Source organism: Amblyomma americanum, chromosome 10 (assembly GCF_052857255.1).
Source record: "Amblyomma americanum isolate KBUSLIRL-KWMA chromosome 10, ASM5285725v1, whole genome shotgun sequence".
Lineage (NCBI taxonomy): Eukaryota > Metazoa > Arthropoda > Arachnida > Ixodida > Ixodidae > Amblyomma > Amblyomma americanum.
In genome coordinates this window covers 25175211-25197849 of record NC_135506.1, presented here as the reverse complement: position 1 = coordinate 25197849, position 22639 = coordinate 25175211, and the positions used below count along the sequence as shown (strand labels likewise).

Genomic DNA, 22639 nt, shown 5'->3' with positions numbered 1-22639 from the left:
ATTCATTGTCCGCTGTAGTGCACTTCATCGCTCTTTTTGTATTCAGGAGATATATGCAGTACTCTTGAGTCCGAAACATGCGCAACTTCTGCAGGACATGACAGCTGCTGGCATGGGTGATTTTATTTCGGTTTCCCTTTAGTTTTTTTTACTGTTCTTATATATAGTTATTATAAGCATTTATGCTGCGCTAAATTGTTTGGTTCATGTTTCTCTCTAAAGTTTGCTCTATAAAGATACTTTTAAATATATTGAAAACAAGAGGGCGTGCTAATGGTTAATACGTCTAGCAGTGTTAGCGCTAAATATGTCTAGTAGAAGATAACCTTATTAGCATCTTACCTTCCCGGCTTTAAATCGTTGCAATCGAAATTTGTTTTTGTTTGGTGCAAGATACGGAGAGAAAACGCGTTTTCCTGTGCGTGAACCAGGCAGGATGGACCACGCGGAGGGCGACCGTGAAGTGCGTATTGAGCGTCTCTCGCCATACATGTCCGTTACCATGGGCTTGCGCTGGCGCATGCCAGTTTGAAATGATTACCCATGGATAGCTCAACAGCTCATATTGCGGCATGTACTTGCGTCTTCTTGCCTGGTGTACCGTTGTATGCGAACGAACGCCCTGCTATACCGCTCATAGTGCGACATGTCCTATGCTGTAGTATGAACGGGATGTTCAAGGCCATTCGGCCGTTCAATTATTGTTCGTTACAGCTGGACGAGCTGGACGCCGGTGCAAAGATTTGATTATAACGTGTCGATCCGCCCATGTCATCGGTAGTTTAATTCTTTCTAGCTTCTGCTTTGCTTTCCTTCTTGTTAGCATGAGCTGCCGCGGGCTCTGGACCTTGGACGCTGTGGCTAGTTTCAAACGAATTGCGCATATGTGGCCGCTGCTGCAAATTCATGTTTTTCACCGCCCAGCTATAGCACAGCGGCTAGGCTGCTAACTATATTGTCTTCGGGAATTTAGGGAGTGGACTCCTCGCCCTTGCCTTGGCCAGTGGTGTTTTTGTTTATCCATCGAGCGTCCTGACCGACCTTTTCTCTATTATACTGTCCCGGGCCGATATAACATAATTCTAAAACTGATTCCATTCCATTTTTGAATTTCCCGCCCGTGATTACTGGCCGCAGCGGAGACTTTACGAGCGGCTCCACACCACCGCTATCGCTAGGCTTGAGCCAGTAATGAATAACGTATTCCCCATGACCTACAAATTTTGGGGCATGACCTTGCGTTTTCCCCTCCGCGGTGGCTCAGTGGTTAGGGCGCTCGGCTACTGATCCGGAGTTCTCGGGTTCGAACCCGACCGCGGCGGCTGCGTTTTTATGGAGGAAAAACGCTAAGGCGCCCGTGTGCTGTGCGATGTCAGTGCACGTTAAAGATCCCCAGGTGGTCGAAATCATTCCGGAGCCCTCCACTACGGCACCTCTTTGTTCCTTTCTTCTTTCACTCCCTCCTTTATCCCTTCCCTTACGGCGCGGTTCAGGTGTCCAAAGATATACGAGACAGATACTGCGCCATTTCCTTTCCCCCAAAACCAATTATTATTATTATTATTATTATTATGACCTTGCGAGATATTTTAAGTTATTCATATCAAATGTTTGCAGATTTATGCAAGGAAAGTGTTTTTTGGCAAGATTAGAAAAATAATAAACTTAAGAACTCGGCAAAAACAACTGCAGCAACTCCACGTCAAGTGTAAATTTTTTGTAAAAAAATTTCATGTGCCTTCTTAAAATATATTTCCATTTATTCGTGACCATATTTGTCAAAAACTGCTGCCTGTGCAATTAAGCACCGACCTCCTCATGATCAAGAATTTTTTGTGCTTTGAGGTATTTTTTCCATGGCAAAAATAATTGCAGATTCATTATTCCCAATCATTATACAACAGACACAAATATCCATGACCTCATGGCCATGATGATGATGATGATTACAAAAATATTTGGTCAATGAACGTGTTTAGCAGTCAACCACTGTGTTATCTAATCTGAAATAATTCAGGGGCAGATAGGGATGAGGAGATTCTTAATAAATTGAAATTTTTTGTCTAAAAACAATGGAATACCTCATTTATGTTTTTATATTCAATGTTACACAAGGTTGAGGCATTTAAGAAAATGAAAATCTGCATTTAATGCAAAATCTAGTTAAATAGCAGAGCCAGTATTTGAGTAGCAGAGCCAAAAGCAAAGAATAGAACTCTGACAAAGTTATACAAACTAATTAATGCAATGTAGCAAGGCATAGCAGATGGCATATTTGTTTATCGACACTTCATTTGCTTTCGAACTAAAGAATGGTCATTAGTTTCTTTAAAGATCAAAATTCAAAGAATTCTAGAACAATGGCAGTAAGCTAGCACACATTATTCATTGTAGTTGGTTCTTACCTTGGCCATTAGGAAGTTATTGACAAGAGGAGAAAACTTGCAACATTCATGGCTGCGTAAACATATCAGGAGAAACAATTTACGGTACTGGCCAATGAAGAATCTTGAATAGGATGCCAATATTTCAAATATAAAGGCACAGAGGTGTTTTACTTCAACATGCGATTCAAATGCTGCTTAGTTCAGCTTTTAAACATATGTTCCCAGGTTCGAGCAGTCCTTAAAGTGGAGCTTGAAGACACGCCTTCAAGGCTCCAGACCTTCAGCCTGAAGCAAGGTGACTATTTCTGCTTTGGGAACATCTTGGGCGCCATTCTGAATGGCACTGGCATATATGTTCGTGGCACTTTGGCTGTCTTCAGCTATAGTTTAATGAGCAATTGTGGCATGAACCCTCCAGTGCAATGTGGATAATGAAGTTTCTCATGAGTTCTTTCGAGCAATTTGCTTTGGTCATCAGGATGAAAGAATCACTGTTTTAGGCTTAGGTTCAGAAATGTTTCGCAGGAAAAAGTACAGCGTGAAAATATACAGGACTAAAGGAGTGGACAGACAAAAGAGCCTTTGTCTGTGTGCTGCTTTAGTCCTATTTTCGCGCTGTACCTTTTCCGGCGAATTGTACAGACTGGCGCAGACAATAAGTACCCTTTCTTCAGAAATGTTTACACACCACCGACCTGCGAGTGCCCTAGGCAAGCCACAAGGACTAGCTGCAGTGTCTGGTATGATTCTGATACGAAGCTTTCGCTGCGTCAGTGTACAGGTCGTGAGGTGCCGTGCGTGTTACTACTAAACCCTCCTGCTCCTTCCTGACTGACCAATGCTACAATCTAATCTGGCAGTGCACTTCAGCTCATGCTCTCACATTGTAGAATTACATGGGACGCAGGAGGAGGAAAACATGTCCTGAGGATATAGACATCGAATGTCGAGGAAGTATGAGGATACCTTTGTAGCTTTATTCCGTGTTCTTGCAGTACGTGCAGTGCCAATATGGAATACTCATCTCTTGAGGCATCGAATAAATCTACTGAGAGGAAAAATTATTCACCTTGCGGAAGTGAACCATTAAACGAATTGCACAAAATGTCCAAAATTTGTGCAAATTTTCGTGTCCACATTTGCAATTTATAGTAAGCAGGAGGTGGGGGAGGAAGCACGAAGCATGCAGTTTAAAAAAAAGAAAGAAAATTTCATAGTTTTGCTGCAGACATATTCTGGCAATAGTTTACTTTCACTAATCATCTGCTGAAAAAAAAAAATGTAAATGCTTAAATAAATCTGTCGAGCCACATTACAGCTAAGGCTTCAATTTACAATCATTGTTGTAGGGTAGCATACCGGGCGCTGCCTAGTTAACCTCCCTGCCTTTCCGTTCGTCTTTCTCTATCTCTCTCTACAACCATTGTATGGAGATATGCACTAATGTGGTGGTTATAAATGTTGTAAAGCACTAGGGCTTGTTTGATCATTATAAATGTTTTTTCAGGCATTCTTTGTGAAATACAAACAAATATTTCTTCTTATATTAAATGTGTTGAATTCATTACTCTACCATAACATATTAGTTTACAACAGGTCGTGTACACTAAATTCTATCAACAGTTTAGTTTCACACATTTGCCAAGTATGATATGCAAGCTAGGGAATACTGGTAAAGTCATGGAAACGTGAATTTTTTTTAATGCATAAAAAGAAAGGCTTGGCCGCTGCTTTTCGTGAAATATGTTCTTTTTGTTTTGTAGCATCCTGTCGTATATTCATGTTGTGGCCTCCTTTTTCAGGTGACAATGTTGTAGGTCGATCCTACTCTTGCGACATCAGGATCAAAAACTCTGTGAGGCACTATTTTCATAGCACGGTAGATCGTGGTGGTTAAGCTTTTGGCTCAGCTCTCACTGTGTCCATTTACAGCTTGTTTCCAGACAACATGCATTGATCAAGCTGAGCAAGTCTGGCATCGTAATCACAGACTTTGGCAGCCGGAACAAGGTCATGATTGGCAAAGTAAGCTTTGCAAGATGTGCTTTTGGTGTGTCAACATGTTTTGTATCGCAATCGTTTTGTTTCACGTCTTAATTTCTGCCAGCGATGCTTGAATAGCCTTTCTTGGGAGTGTGGAGGGGTTTAAAACTTATGTATGGTGCTGAAAACTTTCCTTGTGAGGGCACCGTACCCCAGTCAGCATGCACCAAGATTGATAGAACATAGCAAATTTTGCTAGACATTGTGCATTGGCCACTAACACACACTTCTTTGCACTTATTCGATTAGGCACCATTAGTTAAGTGACGTCCTACTAAAGTGTTTCCAAATAAATGCCGCAAGCATCCTTTCCCTTTGCTTTTGCAAAACAAAAAAGGGACGGGAAACAGTGAAACGTAGCCTAGGGAGTGTCGTTCACCTCCACTCTTTTCGTTCCTTTACTTTCTATGCAGAAAATTCTGAAGCCCCGTGTCACATACGGTCTCAACTACAATGAGGAGTTTTTTGTGGCTGGACTCAAGGCTTGGGTGGTGCAAGACAAAGAGAATGTGAGCAGTCCAACAGTCAGGTGTTCTTTCTTTATTTTTGCATAAAGCTCGAGTTTTCGGTATATAGGTAGGAAGTTAAGGATTCATGATAACTGATACCTTAAAGGCACCAAGAGGACAGCTGTCATGTGTAATACAGAAGAGCCACTTGAGAAGCAAGGAAGAGTTAAGCGTTAGAGTGTTAACATAATATTCGCCAGTCAATAATATATGCTCGGTTCTTTGGTTAGGCATGATCAACACTATTCTGCAGTGAGTACAGTGTTGCAGATTATCCTATGAATGTTACTGATTTCGGCAGTTGTGAAAGCACATTTTTTATTGTTGTGCCATTCTTCTCACACATACTTTGCATAGATTTCCGGTGCACTTGGTGCAGGTGGTGATACTGACTTGGAAACATGCTCAATGTCACTTTTGCCAGCAGTCGAGGTAGCCGAGTTGAGATTTTTTTTTTCTTTTTGTCTCTTCGTTCATGCGGTTTAGTAGTACTTTCCCCCGAGCATACCTTCTTTTGTGCTGCTTTGTGTTCACCATCTGATTTTTGTATAGGTGATGTAACAAGTGAGCCCAGTGGCTGCGTGGGTAAGATTTCTGAACACAATTGTTCAAAGAATTAAAGTTTCTGTTTTGGTATGCTGGCCTTTTTAAAAGGCCACAGGCACATGTCAGTAAGTAGGCGGTGGAGTTTAATAATAATTAGTTTAGTAATACTTAGTGCAGACAACAGTTACGAGCACAGAGCCAGTCTTATGAAATCGTGTCTGGTGTTGGTATGTGGGAAACAAGAGTGCAAATCAAGTGATGCAGACTGGGAATAACCCCTCCTCCCCTTTTCGTTGTTCTCAAGTGCATAGAGTGGCAAACCAGTTTCAAATCCAGTAAGTCTTCCGACCATGCTATTCTGTTTTCAATAGAATGGGGACTGGTCTAATTTCACCTGGCTTTTTTTATGTTGTTTGTTTGTTTTCTTTTTTTGATGTCTTGAAAGAACAATAAGCCTGTTTTCAGGGCAAGACTGTAAGAGCCTTGAAGTTATCCTAAAGTTGAATTGAGGATAACTTGATGCATTTTGCGGGGAAAGTAGGAAAATGGTGTCATTGTCCAGCAGTAAGAACCAAGTTAGGCAGTGCCGGATGCTTCGATGAGGACATTGTTTTTGCATACTTGGTCTACAGGAAGGTGAAATACACCCCCTCATTAACTGCCAACCTTGTTATATTCGAATGCTTTACATTTAGCTCTTAGTGATATTTCGCAGGTGCCTGAGGCTCGCCTTTTAGCAGCTGTTGTTGCTTTCGAATGAAAAAAAATATTTGTGCAACACAAGAAATGAAAATGAGGCACCCTGCAGCTTGTATGTGGACATTTTCAATCTTCTTTTAATGTCGATACATTTAGCTTTCAAATTAGTGCTGTACCACTCTTTATCCTGCTCTCAGTTTAGTTGCTACGCACCAGTATGGGTCACCACAACAAACACAAACTTGCAAGAACTAGCATGTACTAGGGAAAAAAAAAGGACGCTGCGATTAATCGATGGTTTACCTCATGGACATACAACCAGGTATTTATTTGCGACATTCAGTATTGTAAACGTGCTGAATCTTTATAGTCACAGGTTAATTAAATATTACAGAACTGAACAAAAAGCCCACCTAAACGCAGTTTCCCCTTTAGCCTCGCTCCAGCATTTCTGGACTCCATACCCACAACGTTACAAGCCACACTGGACTTTACCTGCTGCATGAACTAATTGTGGCCACCAAATGCTCAGTTACCAACACCCACTACTTTTAAATAGATTCACTGATTCAAATATTGATGTCCTTCATAATTCATTTTTGACCGTTCGAAATTTCATCATTGAAAGAGTCTGTTCCAGCCATCCTTGATCATGAGCAATGCCACCACCACTTGTGTATGAAGCCTTGCATTGTGTGTTATTCTTTGTTGTATTTCCTTCTTTAGTTTTTCCTACATGTGTGAAGATGGTGTTTGTACAGAATGGAAGTGCTTCTCGCTGTATGCCACTGCTTCAAAGGTGGCGAGAACCAAATCAGGCACCTTTGCTTTTTTTCTCACCACCTCCGTCATTTCTGTGCACTATGACGCGAATAAAGATTGATAAGGTGAAAGCCTTTCTTGGCTCATGAGTGTGAGTAGGGAACTTGTACAAGAAGTGTCCACTCCACCTGTCAATCAAATGAAGTGGAAAAAAAGAATAAAATAAAAAAGTAATAAATAAATAAACATAAATGAAAAAATGAAAGAAAATATATTTTAAAAAATAAAAAGAAACTTGGGGGGTGTAACAAAAGCTTATCTTCCGGGCCCATCCATGCCTCTTCACGCACGACCAATGACGTTTGTGCATGTGCGTGTCTCTTTGGTTATGTATAGAGGAATCTCCCGGCACCGTGGTTACACTCCAGATATAGCAATGCATGTGCGCCAAAAATTTGTCTACCAAACCTAGCTGATTTTGTCATGCTGTTCCTTTTCTATCCGTCACTTGTAGTAACAGCAAAAAATTAAACCACTGTTGAAGAGCATAATGAGCGAAAACCTTGGGGAGCAAGAGGAATGTCCAAACAGAAAGAAAGTGACAGATTAAAGAGCGAAAGCGTTCACGCGAACGTAAAATGCGTTCAAGAAGCAATTACTTCAGAAGCACAGGGGGCTAAGTTTGTGCTGACAGGGAAAGGATTTTTTTCCGCTCATAAGCAGACTTAATTGCAAATGAATTATCATCATCATTATTATTGTTGTTGTTGTTATTATAGTGCTTGCCGGCAGGGTTTTGTGAAGCCTTAGTTTTTGAGATCACAAGGGCATCATCATCTCACAGACCTGCCTGTTATGAGTGACGAATAGTGTCGAACACGCATTGTCTTCTCATGCAGAGGGTTGCTCAACAATGCAAGCATGGTAGCATTTTTTGGGAACCAGTAGTGATAATTACATTCCAACCTTGCGTCACACGTGAAGGGCTTCCTGTGATATCTCTTTTAAACTCTACTTCTTTCTGCAGTCATCGCAGGATGCAAACGGTGGTGACAGCATGTTTGACTGCAGCGGAAGCTTCAGCGCGCCCGAGTTGCCAAGCCTGGACTTTGAGTCTGATGAAGAGCATGAGCTCAGTGCACCGATGCAGGGGTTTGCTGGCACTAAGCCGGTCGTTACGAGCACTGAAGGTTGTCAGGTTGTAGCTACACTACCTTATGCTGACAGTACAGATAATGCAGAGGCCCATTGTTCACTGCGTGAAGAAGTGATCGATGTTGTGTCTGACGAAGTGGATCCACTCAGTGCACCAACGCAAGGATTCAGGAATGATTTCTTTGTAGCGCTCGGCGTCACAAATGAAGAAAACCGTCTGACTGCAGCCACACAGCCTTATGCTCATGATGCAACTTGCCCTGACTTTGTAGCGGAAAGTGACTCGGAAAATAGCAATGCAAGTAGGGTCACCACCAAGCACTTGCTGTCCGCTCTTGACGTTAGTGGTAGCACACTTTACGAAGAGGGCATCATTTCGGGCAGCAACACCAGCTCACCAGTTATCGGAATGGTTGGAAGGGTTTCCGGAAAGGAGCCGGAAAGGTGGATGGCAAGCAGTGAAGCTAGGAATGCCACTGCCGGTGCTGCTGGACCGTCAGCTCGAAGAAGTAGCACCCTTCGGAGTGCCTGTTTGAAGGTGAAGTCCCTTCTTCCAAGGAGAAAAAGAAGATCCAGGCAGTCTTGGACTCGGGAGAACTCGCTTGCCGATGATGCTGTAGCAGAGAGTGGATTGATTGATAGTTGCACTGAGGCTGACTCTCGGGCCTGGACGACATCTCGGCGCAAGCGGAAGGCAGTAGCTCCATTGCCAGACAAAGATGGCAAAGCTAGCTCGGGTAAAAATGTGACTAAAGAAAGCTGTGTGGAGCACCAGCCGGAAGAAAGTGCAGGATACAAGCGAAAGCGCACAAGGCTGTGTCCGAGTAAGCAAGGTCGCCCACAAGTTGCAGATATTCCGGCAGAGATTGCGTTGGAGAGTTGTAACGCAGAAGGGGACAGGACATTGCCCCTAACTAGAAGAAGGTCTGCGAGGTTGTCACAGAAGCACAAGGCACCAGTAAAAGAAACAGCTGTCAAGGAGAAAGTCGTTGAGGTAAGTTACATCACAGTTCCTCGTTTCTTTTTTTGTTTGTTTGCTTTAACCTTTTCAAAGAATACCGTGCTCCCTAGTTGAAGTCAAGACTTTTGGAGAAGAGGGTGATACTTTCCCGAAGCTGCACCGCAGGCTTCATCAATTGCTCGTCTTGCTAGTGGCAGTAGCCAGTTTATGGGCCTTCACTTGAAATGGAAGAGCCGGTCGTTATCCAGAGCGGGCATGGGTAGGTATGCTGCATTAACAAAAGCGGCACTGGTACCAAATGGAATCAACTAAAACCCTCTGCTCTTGACAAAGGAAATGGTACACACGATTCCTCTACTATGGGGAAGCGAGTTTGCTCACAGAAAGTGGAATCTGAGTTTAGTTGAACGTGCTGAGGCCAAGCACTGAATTCCGCCACCTGCTTTTGCGTATGTGAAGATTCGCTCAATAAATGTTTTATCTGATGCGTGCACATAAAACACACGTCAATAATCACAATGTCAAAATATGTTAGCCAGTTGTTGGCGGTACAAAACACACCTCAATAATCACAATGTCAAAATATATTATCCAGTTTGCGGTACATTAATTTGCAAGCAGTTTAAAGCCACTGCGGTGGCTCAGTGATTATGGTGCTTGGCTGCTGACTTGAAAGACGCGAGTTCGATCCGGTCGCGGCAGTTGCATTTCAATGCAGGCGAAATGCTAGAGGCTGGTGTACTGCGTGATGTCAGTGCACGTTAAGGGACCCCATCGAAATTATCCGCAGCCCTCCACTGCGGTGTCCCTCATATCCTGAGTTGCTTTGAGACATTAAACCCCATAAAATCAAAGCAAGAAGTTCGAGAATCCTCATAGTTTTTATTACTGCGTACTGGCACAGTTTTTTCTTCTGAGTGCAGGTACATTTGCACTTGGGCAATATAATGTAAGATTTCTTTTTTCCTCTCTCTGTCTCGCTCTCTCCGCAAGGGACCTGCCACTATGGCTAAATGGCTACAGCATTCAGCTGCTGAACCCAAGAGGGAAAGTTGAATCCTGACCACAGCATATGCATTTCGACGGAAGTGAAAAGCAAAAATGCCCATATGCTGTGCGATGCCACTGTACATAAAAGAAGCCCGGGTGGTTTAAATGGATCTGGAGCCCTCTACTGTCTCACTCTTAGTTCACGTACAGCTGTTGGCTGTTAAACCCTACATGCCAAACCTCTGTTTACACGGTTTCGCATGCCAGTATGCCTGTGTCGCATTTTCAGGAGGTGCCAACAAGGCGGAGAAAGCACAAGAGCTTACCAGGTGTTATTCCCATGGAGCCTCGCAGATCATCAAGATTCCAACAAAATGTATGTGCATCACCGCGTCGCATAGCACAGACCCAGGATTGCAGACCCAAGGTCCTTTTCACTGGCATTGACTGCACAAATGAACAAAAGGTACGGTTTGTAATTTGGACATCAGTTTGGGCTGAGGCCAAGCACTGAATTCCGCCACCTGCTTTTGCGTATGTGAAGATTCGCTCAATAAATGTTTTATCTGATGCGTGCACACAAAACACACGTCAATAATCACAATGTCAAAATATATTATCCAGTTTGCGGTACATTAATTTGCAAGCAGTTTAAAGCCACTGCGGTGGCTCAGTGGTTATGGTGCTTGGCTGCTGACTTGAAAGACGCGAGTTCGATCCGGTCGCGGCCGTCGCATTTCAATGGAGGCAAAATGCTAGAGGCTGGTGTACTGCGTGGTGTCGGTGCACGTTAAGGGACCCCATCGAAATTATCCGCAGCCCTCCACTGCGGTGTCCCTCATATCCTGAGTTGCTTTGAGACATTAAACCCCATAAAATCAAAGCAAGCAGTTCGAGAGTCCTCATAGTTTTTATTACTGCGCACAGGCACAGTTTTTTCTTCTGAGTGCAGGTACATTTGCACTTGGGCAATATAATGTAAGATTTCTTTTTTCCTCTCTCTGTCTCGCTCTCTCCACAAGGGACCTGCCACTATGGCTAAATGGCTACAGCATTCAGCTGCTGAACCCAAGAGGGAAAGTTGAATCCTGACCACAGCATATGCATTTCGACGGAAGTGAAAAGCAAAAATGCCCATATGCTGTGCGATGCCATTGTACATAAAAGAAGCCCGGGTGGTTTAAATGGATCTGGAGCCCTCTACTGTCTCACTCTTAGTTCACGTACAGCTGTTGGCTGTTAAACCCTACATGCCAAACCTCTGTTTACAGGGTTTTGCATGCCAGTATGCCTGTGTCGCATTTTCAGGAGGTGCCAACAAGGCGGAGAAAGCACAAGAGCTTACCAGGTGTTATTCCCATGGAGCCTCGCAGATCATCAAGATTCCAACAAAATGTATGTGCATCACCGCGTCGCATAGCACAGACCCTGGAGTGCAGACCCAAGGTCCTTTTCACTGGCATTGACTGCACAAATGAACAAAAGGTATGGTTTGTAATTTGGACTTCAGTTTGGGCAGTTTGTGTGCAGATGAACTTTACTGTGTTCAACACATCTTGGCTCTTTGTCAACGTGACAGGCGGCATATCGTAGTAGAAATAAAAATGATTACCATAATGGCAGACGTGTATTTATAATGTCTCGATTAGTTTGTCTGTCCTCCTTGCTCTTTGTCTTTAGTGTTGCTCATAAATGCTAAAGGGACCCAGAAAGCGGGTCTCAATCGATATGTCAGGGATGTTAAAAGACGGCGGTTCATAATTATCCCCCAGCAAGAATTATTTCAATGCGTTTTGTGGAAGCTGAGTCATATGCAGACAAAATTTGAACTTCCGCGTCTTCGCGCCGTTTCCTCTCTTGCACGCCAAAACGGCGGTGCTCCTCCGCCAGCCCCACTCACTCGGCCCCTCCCCTACCTCCGCCGGCTGCGGAGCGCGCGGAGTGGCCGCGGTAGCGCGTGACATCTGCAAGAATTTAGCTCTGTGAACCAATGATTACGCCCGGCCGCTGACGTCATTTGCAAGACGTGACGTCGTCTGCCAGGTTTTCGCGTAAAAGCCCGGCACCGCGTGTCGCCACGAGGTGCAAAAGCAGGAATTTTTTAAAATTTATTGTAAATTTTCTGCTCGCTTTTGAGGTCTCATACGCGGCATGAACGCTCGGTGCCCTGTAAGCATTTTAAAGTCAAGCTCAAACACCCCCTTTCTGAGGCCCTTTAACTGTGCCAAATGTGTCAAATAACCATTATTAATCTTATGCGAGCAATCTTATGCGAGCAATGCACATAGCAGGGGGGGTTATGCCACAGTAGGGAATTCATTAGTGGCAACTGAATGCAAGCCCTTGTTGCATGTGTTTTATATATATTGCTTTAAATTTGCATTTTCTAATTTTCCTGGGGAATAATTTGTGTGCCTACACAGTTCAGCATACCATATATAGCCATATGCATTCGTCCCTCCCCTCCCTTACTTTCTTTTTAATAAGTGAGTGTGAGGTGTTCATCTGACAAAACAAAAATACTGCACTTCAACATGGTTTAGCTCAACAGCTTCTCCTCGTCTTTACACAGTAAGCATTGAGATGGTGGGTTTAATGTTGCAAGAGTTAGAAGCTGCATTTCCAGAAGGGGTGATACGGACGCAAACAAAAGAAATGGCTTTTATCAGTGTGCCTTGTGGCACGTACCGTATTTACTCGCGTAATTCCTTTACCTGGATTTTTGTAAAAGAAACTTTTCTCGCATATTTCGCGCTCTCTGCTGGGCCAGACCACGAGCATGTACGCGGGTGTGCACAAGGCAGACTTGGGAAGATCGGCGCAGCCATGTCGCCATCTGCGATCGCGAAAGGAACGAGTGGCAAGGGCATGAACTGTGCGTCGTTACCCAGCTCGCTTGTGCTATCGGTTGTTTTTCCGGACGAGCTGTTGCGTGCTTGCCCGAATCCCAAACCACACAGTTCGGTTTGCTGCTATTCAGCCGAGCTGCACGCGAGGGCCCTGTTTTATCGCCCATTTTCCTCCCACTGCTGGCTTCACAATTGTATCATTGCACGTTTATCTTTGAGCTGTGCACACGACGTAATGCCATCCCGTGGGGAACTAGTTAATGTGGGGTGGGGCGGCAGTGGGTATTCGTCTTCTTGGGATTCAACGTTTTGTTGACAAGCGAGGGGTGCGAGATGGGGGGTCTATGTATAGGCAGCAATGCACAGTATATATTGTGCGTAATGACCTATGTAGAGTTTTTTAGGACATGTTAAGAAAAGTTTTGCATAATTTGCTCACCTCCTTTTGAAGCCCTTTTAAAGCAAAAATGTGTGCAGAATGGGCGAGTAAATACGGTAATTGTCGTAGCATTGAAGTTGTTGACCATGCCTATGGACATATCAGCACCAGTGCTTACACTTTTGGGACCTGACTCCTTCGGCCCGTTGCTTTTCATAAATATATGGCTACTGTTGATTGTGATGGAAATTGCTGCTTCAGTGTTTTGTTGCAGCAAATTGCTGCTCAGCTTATGAGATCAAACAAAAGTTTGTGTTTGCAGGCCTGATGCAGCCTATTAGAGCTTTTTTTTTTTCACGACCAGGTCGTAAAAGAACTGGGTGGTGCCGTGGTGACTACGGCATCGGCTTGCACACACCTCGTCACTGACAAGGTGGGGAACTGTGCAGATTTATGTATCAATCCTGCTTTGCCATATTCCGTGTGTTGCTGAAAGGCATGCACACACTCATGCTAAGGCCTTGTATTTTGGCCTGCACATGCCTGCAGCTCTCAGGGCAGCCTGCCAAATTATCTGTGGCCCTTATATTTGATTCTGATATCCTTTTCTTTCTTTTACTTTATTTCTTTATCCCAATTATCATCTGTGTGAACTGCTTGTCGCAACAGGTCAGCAGTTGCGGTGGTCTACTGCTGAAAGCAAGGTCACCGGCTTAGTGCATACTTACCCCACGCCTACCCATTAGCCTTAAGCACTAGCCACACCTACTAGCTTAATCAGTCTTCAGCACTCTTTTGGAAGGTCACCGGCTTAGTGCATACTTACCCCACGCCTACCCATTAGCCTAAGCACTAGCTACACCCACTAGCTTAACCAGTCTGCAGCACTCTTTTGGAAGGTCACCGGCTTAGTGCATACTTACCCCACGCCTACCCATTAGCCTAAGCACTAGCCACACCTACTAGCTTAATCAGTCTTCAGCACTCTTTTGGAAGGTCACCGGCTTAGTGCATACTTACCCCACGCCTACCCATTAGCCTAAGCACTAGCTACACCCACTAGCTTAACCAGTCTGCAGCACTCTTTTGGAAGGTCACCGGCTTAGTGCATACTTACCCCACGCCTACCCATTAGCCTTAAGCACTAGCCACACCTACTAGCTTAATCAGTCTTCAGCACTCTTTTGGAAGGTCACCGGCTTAGTGCATACTTACCCCACGCCTACCCATTAGCCTAAGCACTAGCTGCACCCACTAGCTTAACCAGTCTTCAGCACTCTTTTGGAAGGTCACCGGCTTAGTGCATACTTACCCCACGCCTACCCATTAGCCTTAAGCACTAGCCACACCTACTAGCTTAATCAGTCTTCAGCACTCTTTTGGAAGGTCACCGGCTTAGTGCATACTTACCCCACGCCTACCCATTAGCCTAAGCACTAGCCACACCTACTAGCTTAATCAGTCTTCAGCACTCTTTTGAGATTTTATTTATTCTTAATGTATACATGTAAACACTCGCTCTTTGATATAACAAAGCAATGGAGTAGACGCTGGCAATGCAAGGAATGATTGTTGGATTGAAATGTTGAAGCAGGCAGCAGGCAAGTTGAAGCTGTTCTGAAGGACTAACCTGCCTTCTAGCTTTTCCTAGCGTGATCATAGTATCGCACAGTGCACTTAATGTGATGCATTACATTGTTCCACATGTTTTGCACTGCTCATTATGGCACGTGACATTTTCTTGCCTTCTTTCTTTTGTGGTGGTACTGAATGCAGTTTAGGAGGACAGTGAAGTCATTGTGCTGCATCGGCAAAGGAATACCATTCATCGATGTGGCCTGGATAAAGAAGTGCCAGAAGGCCAGGGCTTTTGTTGGTCAGTTTCAGATTTTTTCCTGGTAATTGTTTCTTCCTGCCATTGTTTCGTTGTGTTCATTGCCTCCCTCTCAGCCATGGCATACTAGTAGCACCTCAAACGGCTATCATGTTTACATGACAGTCATGTTGGTTATGTACTGTTTTTAAAGTACTGAGCATAACTCAGTGTAATTCGGAGTGATATTCAAGCTGCTATATCTACCTACTCTAGCGGCCCGAACAAATGCTTTAGCAGCTTCATACTCTCGCATTTGAACACTTTTCATTACTCACTGCATAGCTGAAGTTTCGTAAATGCTGTTGAGCCATTTAAAAAAAAAACACAGTCATTGCACAGGGTGCATTCATTTCAGCCAGCTAGTTGGCCGTGGTGGCTTATCAGTTATGGAGCTTGACTGCTGACCAGAAAGGCACGGGTTTGATCCCGGCCGCAGTGGTCGAATTTCAATGGAGGCGAAATTCTAGAGGTCCGTGTACTGTGCGATGTCAGTGCACGCCAAAGAACCCCAGATGGTCGAAACTTCCAGAACCCTTCACTACGGCGTCGTTCATAGCCCGAGTCGTTTCATGACATTAAAACCCCCTTAAACCAATTTCATCCAGCTGCACTGTGCACAACTGCAGCAGCACTAGTTTGGTGGTCGTCTGGAGTTCAAGCCCCTCGCCGGAGGTGTCTTTTTTTTTTTTCTTGTCCATTGTTTAGGCTGCGTAAGTTCTTCACTCTGATGGAGTCACCATAGGGACATTCATATTGAAAGGGAAGCTAGCTGTTCTGGCTGTTTGAAAAGAAATGTGCAATGCGGTGTTCCATTCTTTTGTCAGTACACAAGATTTTGTGCTGTTTTATCAGTCACGTCAGTAGATGCACTCTGAAAGTGAAGTTTATGAAAATAATTGAGTAAGCAAGGGAAGGGAAATGAGGGGCTCGTTATGACATATGAAGGAAGCCAACAGCCTCCGAAGCCAAGGAGCATAGGGGATCGAATGTTTCTATATTTAAGTTTTTTTTTTTTCTCAGTTTGAGGCGTTGATCAATGGGACATTATTAATGTAATTATTTTATCGCCTGAAGATAATTGATTACAACGTTCAAGAAAAAACAACCACGTGCCGCCGATGGGATCCGAACCCACGACCTCCGAATTTCACGTTCACCACCGCCAGCAAGGGTGGCGCTGGTGAACACTCTCAAGGTTAGATTACACACATCATAAAATACCGTACCCCCGAAAGCAAAAGATTGGACAGCCGTTGCCATATCTCAGTTGGTAGAGCACCGGATGCGGAGTTCGGAGGTAATAGGTTCGGATCCCACCTGCTTCATGCGTTGTGTTTTTTTCTTCTGCTTTCTAATCAATTATCTTTAAGTGATAAAATGATTAAACTATTTAGCTCCCATTGATCAACTCTCATAAATTGAGAAAAAAATAAAGCTTAAAAATGGAAACATTCAATCCCGTATGATCCTTGCTTTCGGTGGCTGTTGGCTTCCTTCCCATGGCTTTGAAAACAGGTGCTCCAGACTGTGGCCCTTGGAGTTTTATAATTTCCTTCATATAACTGCTGTAGCTTTAAATCTAACGAAAAGTTCTGAAACCAGTTCGAGAACAGTGAAACGCAGTGGCCTCTAGAAAGGAAAATAATAGGTAGAGAGAGAGAGGCCAGTGTGGGGTAAGGAACAAATGATGAATTCCTAGCAGGAAGTGATGAAAAATGCGATGTTGAATGGTCATGTAATGAGGGCAGATGACTGATGGTCGGTCTGCTTGGCTTAGCAGAGAGGATGCCCAGAGACGGCAAACGTAGCGGTGCATGGCAGGGAGTCGGACTGTGAAACGAGAGTAGGAAATCTGCAAGGACAGGACTAATTAGGGACCAGAGGGAATTGAACCCCTTTTCCCACAGGGGGCAGAGCTTGCGTGACGATGGTGGTGGACTGCTATGGCCACTTTACTCCTTTTCTACAGATCCCACGCCCTATCTCCTGCGAGATAGGAAGGCTGAGAGATTACACAAGTTCAGCCTCTCAAAGACACTGCAGAAGGCATCGGAGTGTGGTGGCTTGCTGCGCGGCTGGCATATTCATTCCACTTCGCATGTCCAGCCTTCACCTCCGGACATGAAAGGTATTTTAGAACTTGGCAGCATGACCACATTGCAAGCAGATGCTGCATATATCTTTGTTTTGGTGGCTTGTCTCCTAATGGCTCACACTCTCTCTTGCTTCCAGAAATAGTGACATGCGCTGGCGGCAAGGTGAAGTACTTCTTCCTCCACCTGCATTTGCATGCTAGAGAGATGAGGAATGGGAACCACAGAGTTTCACTCTGACTATTCCCTCATTTACTTGCGTAACAAACGCACTCTTTTATGTGCATTGCTGTCGGGCATCATTTTGTCAGGCTGTGCCTGTGCTGCTGCCTGTCGCATGGCAATAAAATTCACCGAATATAGAGGCAGAAAAGTTTTAACTCTACTGCTATACTGTACCAGCATCTGCCTGAGGTTTCTTAGGCCTACACGACAAAACTGGGGGCATTACTTTTGAAGCGACCTTGTTAGCGTTTATATGGCAAGCACTTATGACTACTGATAACGGGACATGTGTCGGCAAAAATCAGTCATGTGGTGGGCTGTCGTAAATTCGAATTCACTTACTTTGAAGTGATGCTTGGGTGCTGCGTAGTGTATTAAAAGGCTCCTGTTAATTCAAACTCTGCACAATTCAAACACATATTTTCAGTTCTGTCGTGTTTGAATTATCGAGAGTCAACAGCGTGGAAGACGCAAAACAGCGGCTATGCATTTTTACTTAGGCATTGAGTGAGGAAAACGAATCCTATTTTTAAGCCTCTCTATTTGCCAGCTTAGCAGTTATTTGCACAGCTTCATTGTTCTTGTTTCCCCCCCTCTCCCCCCCCCCCCCCCCAAAAAAAAAAAAACACACTGTTATCAGAATGTACAACTCCCATTTGGTTTGGACAAGGTAATGACAGGCTACAAGAACACTGCACGCTGAAAAACTGCTGTGCTTATTGTGGAAACTCTTTTGGACTGAGGCTGCTCCTAAGCAGTCTTCTGTGTGTTAATAAATGCATTGCAGATTGCAAGGCAACCCATTATTGGTACTTGCAGTTGGAGTAAATAAAGCTCCTCAAGGACTGATAACATGTACCAAACCTCCAGCGTTTGGAACTTATCATAAAGAAAAAATGAAGTGGGCTTACTTTCCAAAAAAAAGAGAACTGATAATTGGTATATCAGCAGGCTTACCAAATTGTGACAGCACGAACAAACCTCTACTTAGACAATTTCACATTTGGACAAGAGGCAGACAGCCATTGGGCAAGGAAATACAGCGTTACATCAGTGCGTATCTTTTAGCCAAGCAAAACTATATAAAGTTCCCGCTAGTCCACTATTGCTTAGACGGGGCCGCTGCGGTGGCTGAATGGTCATGGCGCTCGACTGCTGGCCCGAAAGACGCGCGTTCAATCCTGGCCGCGGCGGTCGAATTTTGATGGAGGCGAAATGCTAGAGGTCTGTGTACTGTGCGATGTCAGTGCACGTTAAAGAACCCCAGGTGGTCAAAATTTCCGGAGCCCTTCACTACGGCGTCTCTCATAGCGTGAGTCACTTTGGGACATTAAACTGATATAAACCAAACTATTGCTTAGACGATGCAGGGAGAACTGAAGAAAAAGGAAAAAAAGACCGCGCTTGTCCTATTTAGTTCTGGAACTGTTCCTTGTGTTTCACATTGCACAGTACTAAGCATCTTGGTGTGCTTTTTCTCAAATCTTGTGCATTTTATAGTGTCTCAGACAGACCTTTCTTTCTTTTTTTCTTCTTTCCCCACTAGTACAAGGACTACATGCCAACCAGACCTGCAGTCTCTGGTACCACTGTAATCGTGTCATGCAAAGAGGACACCGAGGCCTGTGCACATTCGAAGAACAGGGGAGTGCCGATAGTCTCTGCGGAATTTTTGCTGTCAGGACTTGTACAATACAAGGTCGACATTGATGCCCACTGTTTGGGTTAAAAGAAAGCTGCGCTGTGAGCGCACGAATGGGGTTGGGGAGGGGTGGATGAAGTTTAAATTAATGAAGACATCACCACTCCTGTATGGGCTTTCATAGGTTGTGAAGCACAGAGCTTCGCTTCACACTCCAGATTTTAAATATTTTGTGTAATGATATTTTTTGTGCATTCATGTCTATGAAGGTTTCAAATAGGCATTCTTTACATTGATGTTTCTAGGATGTATGTAGAGAGCAACATGTGCTGGCATACATGCATATTGTTTTAATGGCAGGGCCCATTACATTGCAGTGTCATATCTTTGGTATACATGCATATTGTTTTAATGGCAGGGCCCATTACATTGCAGTGTCATATCTTTGGTATACATGCATATTGTTTTAATGGCAGGGCCCATTACATTGCAGTTTCATATCTTTGGTATACATGCATATTGTTTTAATGGCAGGACCCATCACGTTGCTGTGTCATATTTGTAGATTGTTGGATTTTACCACCTGTTCTTTTTTCACGAGCTTCACTTCATGAGTGTCATAAGTTTCACTTCATAAGTAAGATCATAAGTATTTTCTACATTAGTGTTTCTTCTTCACATTTATAAATTAAATGAGCATTTTTCATGTTGACGTTTCTCGTACATATGTATAGGCCAGCATTTGTACACGCATATTGTTTTAATACCAGGACCCATCACATTGTTGTGTCATAGCTATGGATTGTTCAGTGTTACCTGATTGTTCTACACCTTTTTTTATCCCTTAACCCGATTCTTCCTTTGGTGCGCCATGCATGAATAAATTTTCTTGGAAAAAAACTCATCCTTCTTGCGGACTTGTGTTGAAGAGGTGCTGCATGTGGTAAAGCCTTTCAGTGACTTGCACTTCTAGTCTGTTTTAGATGCTCCCATAGAACTGAAGGGAATAATTTTGACTAAAATATCACAGTGTCAGCAGTGCTTGGAGTTGTTTATGGATGCTGCAAAGCAATCATGCTTGGAAGAGGCAGCTGTGAGGAAAGAGGAAGTGCAATGCATGCAGATCTGTAATGTGCAACTTGCTTTATTTAGAAGCGTGAACATATATTTCTTATCCCTGAAATTTCGTTGAAGAATTTGTTTAATATTTTTTTCTCTTATAGAAGTTCATCGAAGATCCTTAGTACTCATTTTCCAACTTGCATTCTTTATAAAAATGTTATCCACTATAAGCACCAAGAAACATGCAGACAGGCAGATTCTTCTGTTATGAGCTACAGTGTGGGTATATTGGTCTTACTGGGTTCTTGCCTCAAGTATCCGCTCTTGTGCATTTGATTTGTGTGAAGAAAGAGATCAGGATTGACTTTCTTAAATGTGGGGACAAGCAGAAAACATCAGGAGACCTTTGGAGAGGAGAAATGGGGTTTGTGCCCTGCAAGCCATACCACCTTGGTATTGTGCTGTCTTCAAATGGATAAGTTCATTAGGAACGTTTGAATGAAATAAACTGACTTGCATCCTTCAAAATTAAAAGTTTTTGTGTGCAAATGTGTGGCATGCACATCTGCAGGCACCATCATGAAGCACAGGTCAGTGAATTAATGAAGCTCTACTATATTTCACTCCCAGACTCTCTTGATATTGATAATCAGTTTATTCAAGCTGACAGTTTTGTCCCCTTTATATCGTGTGTAATAAAAACGTTTGAAAAAAATCTTTATTCTTCAAGTTCAAATTATTGGCAGTTCAATATAGCACCACGACCTCACATGCTGTATTTGTTGATGGGCAATGCGACTGCAGCAGCTGACAGCCTGCTTACGGGTCACTGTTTTAGGTTGGGAAACGACCATGTGCGCGTTGATATCTGCAAGCCTGCCCATTTACTCCAACATCACAGCATGCATTTGTACCGGCTCTACAGGAAATTCAAGCGAGCATGCATCTCAGCCAGGGGACCCACTATACTTTTACCTTTGTATCTTTATACCACTTTTCCATAAAATATAAAAGCTTGAAATGCTTACTACATTGATATAACACATAAAAGCTTGAAATGCTTCTGAGTACATGGCACATTATCCAAATGTCATATATATGCAATTTATGGAAAAGAAAACGAACAGCTGCTGCCAGGATACAGCCCAGTAGAGCCTAAAGCAATGAACGACAGATTGTTGCGTTTTTGGTAAGGTGACATCGCTAACCAGAAGGATTTGAAGGCTTTTTTAAGATGCCCAAGTAATAAGTCAAGTGATCAATAGAATTCTGCACACTTCCACCGCTAGGAAAACAAAAAAAAACAAGGAAAGCCACGCTACATACACTAACAAACATAAAACAGGCCACACAACGAAACTATCTCCTAAGTCGTTAGAAGAAAAATAATTGCATACTTGTCCATGGAACAAAAACATGAAAACACATCCAGCAGGGACTCTTCAAGCTGCATGCTTGTACACAGAACAAGCTACACTTCATAGTGCTCACAGTCATCAGCACAAATTAAAGAACTTAAACTCAAAATTGTTCTGTAATGATGAAGGAATGTGCTAAATGCAGTCCCACACACATAAAATAGTTTTCCTTCTTTCACACGTGCACCTTGAAGTTGGGCATTTGCAGGTTTGCAGGAACAAAGCATTTCGTCTTGTCTGCATGCTTGCTCATGGGATGGATGGTATCACATTCAAGATGGACAGTTGGTCTTTGAATTTAGTGTTCCATGTGTGCATGAGTAGAAGTGGCCTTATTCGTGTGCTCTACTTATGATGTTGTGAACTCCTTGTTCACATTTGCAAAATGAAATTTCTAGAGTTACCGTCAAGCATCCAAGTAACTGTGAATGTGGTGGAAACCTTTGTCGGCCATGACAAGGTCACACTATAGACTCAAGCAACTCTGGCAGATCATAGTCGGCTGTATCGAACAAGCCACTTGACCGCACACGTATGAAACACACAAAGGAATTTGAAGGTGAAGTTACTTTTAAAACTTCTTCAGCCATTTGCCTTTCTGTTCGCTGCTGCTGGCATTGCAATTTGAAGTCTTTCACATAACCTGACAAGTCTGACAGTTCACTTGAAAGCAAAAGAGCATTGTCTAATGAATTATGCGCCTAGAAAAGCGCTAGGTCAATCAACTGTTGGCATTGTTTCACATGTCGAGATTAATATTTTTTTTTAAACGGCGCCGATTTCGCCGTGGGCTGCAGTTTGACCTTGAACGTCATTGCTGCGCCGCTGCCATAGCAACACATCACGTGACTTCACCGAGCCGAGTCTCCGCCGTCGCTGTGCCGGGGCTCCACAGCCGCGGAGCGAGCTGCTGCCTGACCACGTGATCTAGCCGAGCAGACGAGGCTTGGCGTCTGTAACATTGAGTGCGTTCCGCACGCTGAATAGGCAGCGCGCCCACCCTGATGCCGCCTTGGCAGGCGGCAGTTATGGTTGATCGCGAG

General features: G+C 43.8%; 1 protein-coding gene across 2 annotated transcripts; it reads left to right on the top strand.

Annotated features, from left to right (window-relative positions):
• The first annotated feature begins 159 nt into the window (after window positions 1-159).
• LOC144106384 (uncharacterized) lies at window positions 160-20896 on the top strand. Of its 2 annotated transcripts, XM_077639175.1 has the most exons (13): window positions 160-463; window positions 2613-2682; window positions 4190-4242; window positions 4320-4412; window positions 4844-4939; window positions 7974-9095; window positions 10342-10518; window positions 11361-11537; window positions 13645-13713; window positions 15057-15156; window positions 17126-17284; window positions 17389-17414; window positions 19021-20896. In XM_077639175.1, the coding sequence occupies exons 1-13, from the start codon at window positions 437-439 to the stop codon at window positions 19201-19203; spliced, it is 2352 nt and encodes a 783-aa protein (XP_077495301.1). In that variant the 5' UTR covers window positions 160-436; the 3' UTR covers window positions 19204-20896. The 2 variants fall into 2 exon arrangements, with proteins under 2 accessions (XP_077495301.1, XP_077495303.1); XM_077639177.1 differs by lacking the exons at window positions 17389-17414; window positions 19021-20896 and having other exon boundaries at window positions 15057-15178; window positions 17126-17249.
• Window positions 20897-22639: the final 1743 nt, after the last annotated feature.

Coding starts and splice junctions, on each gene's coding strand:
- LOC144106384 (XM_077639175.1), top strand. CDS start 437: ATGGACCACGCGGAGGGCGACCGTGAA. Junction 4,243..4,319: donor ACATCAGGATCAAAAACTCT/GTGAGGCACTAT, acceptor GTCCATTTACAG/CTTGTTTCCAGACAACATGC. Junction 10,519..11,360: donor ACTGCACAAATGAACAAAAG/GTACGGTTTGTA, acceptor TCGCATTTTCAG/GAGGTGCCAACAAGGCGGAG.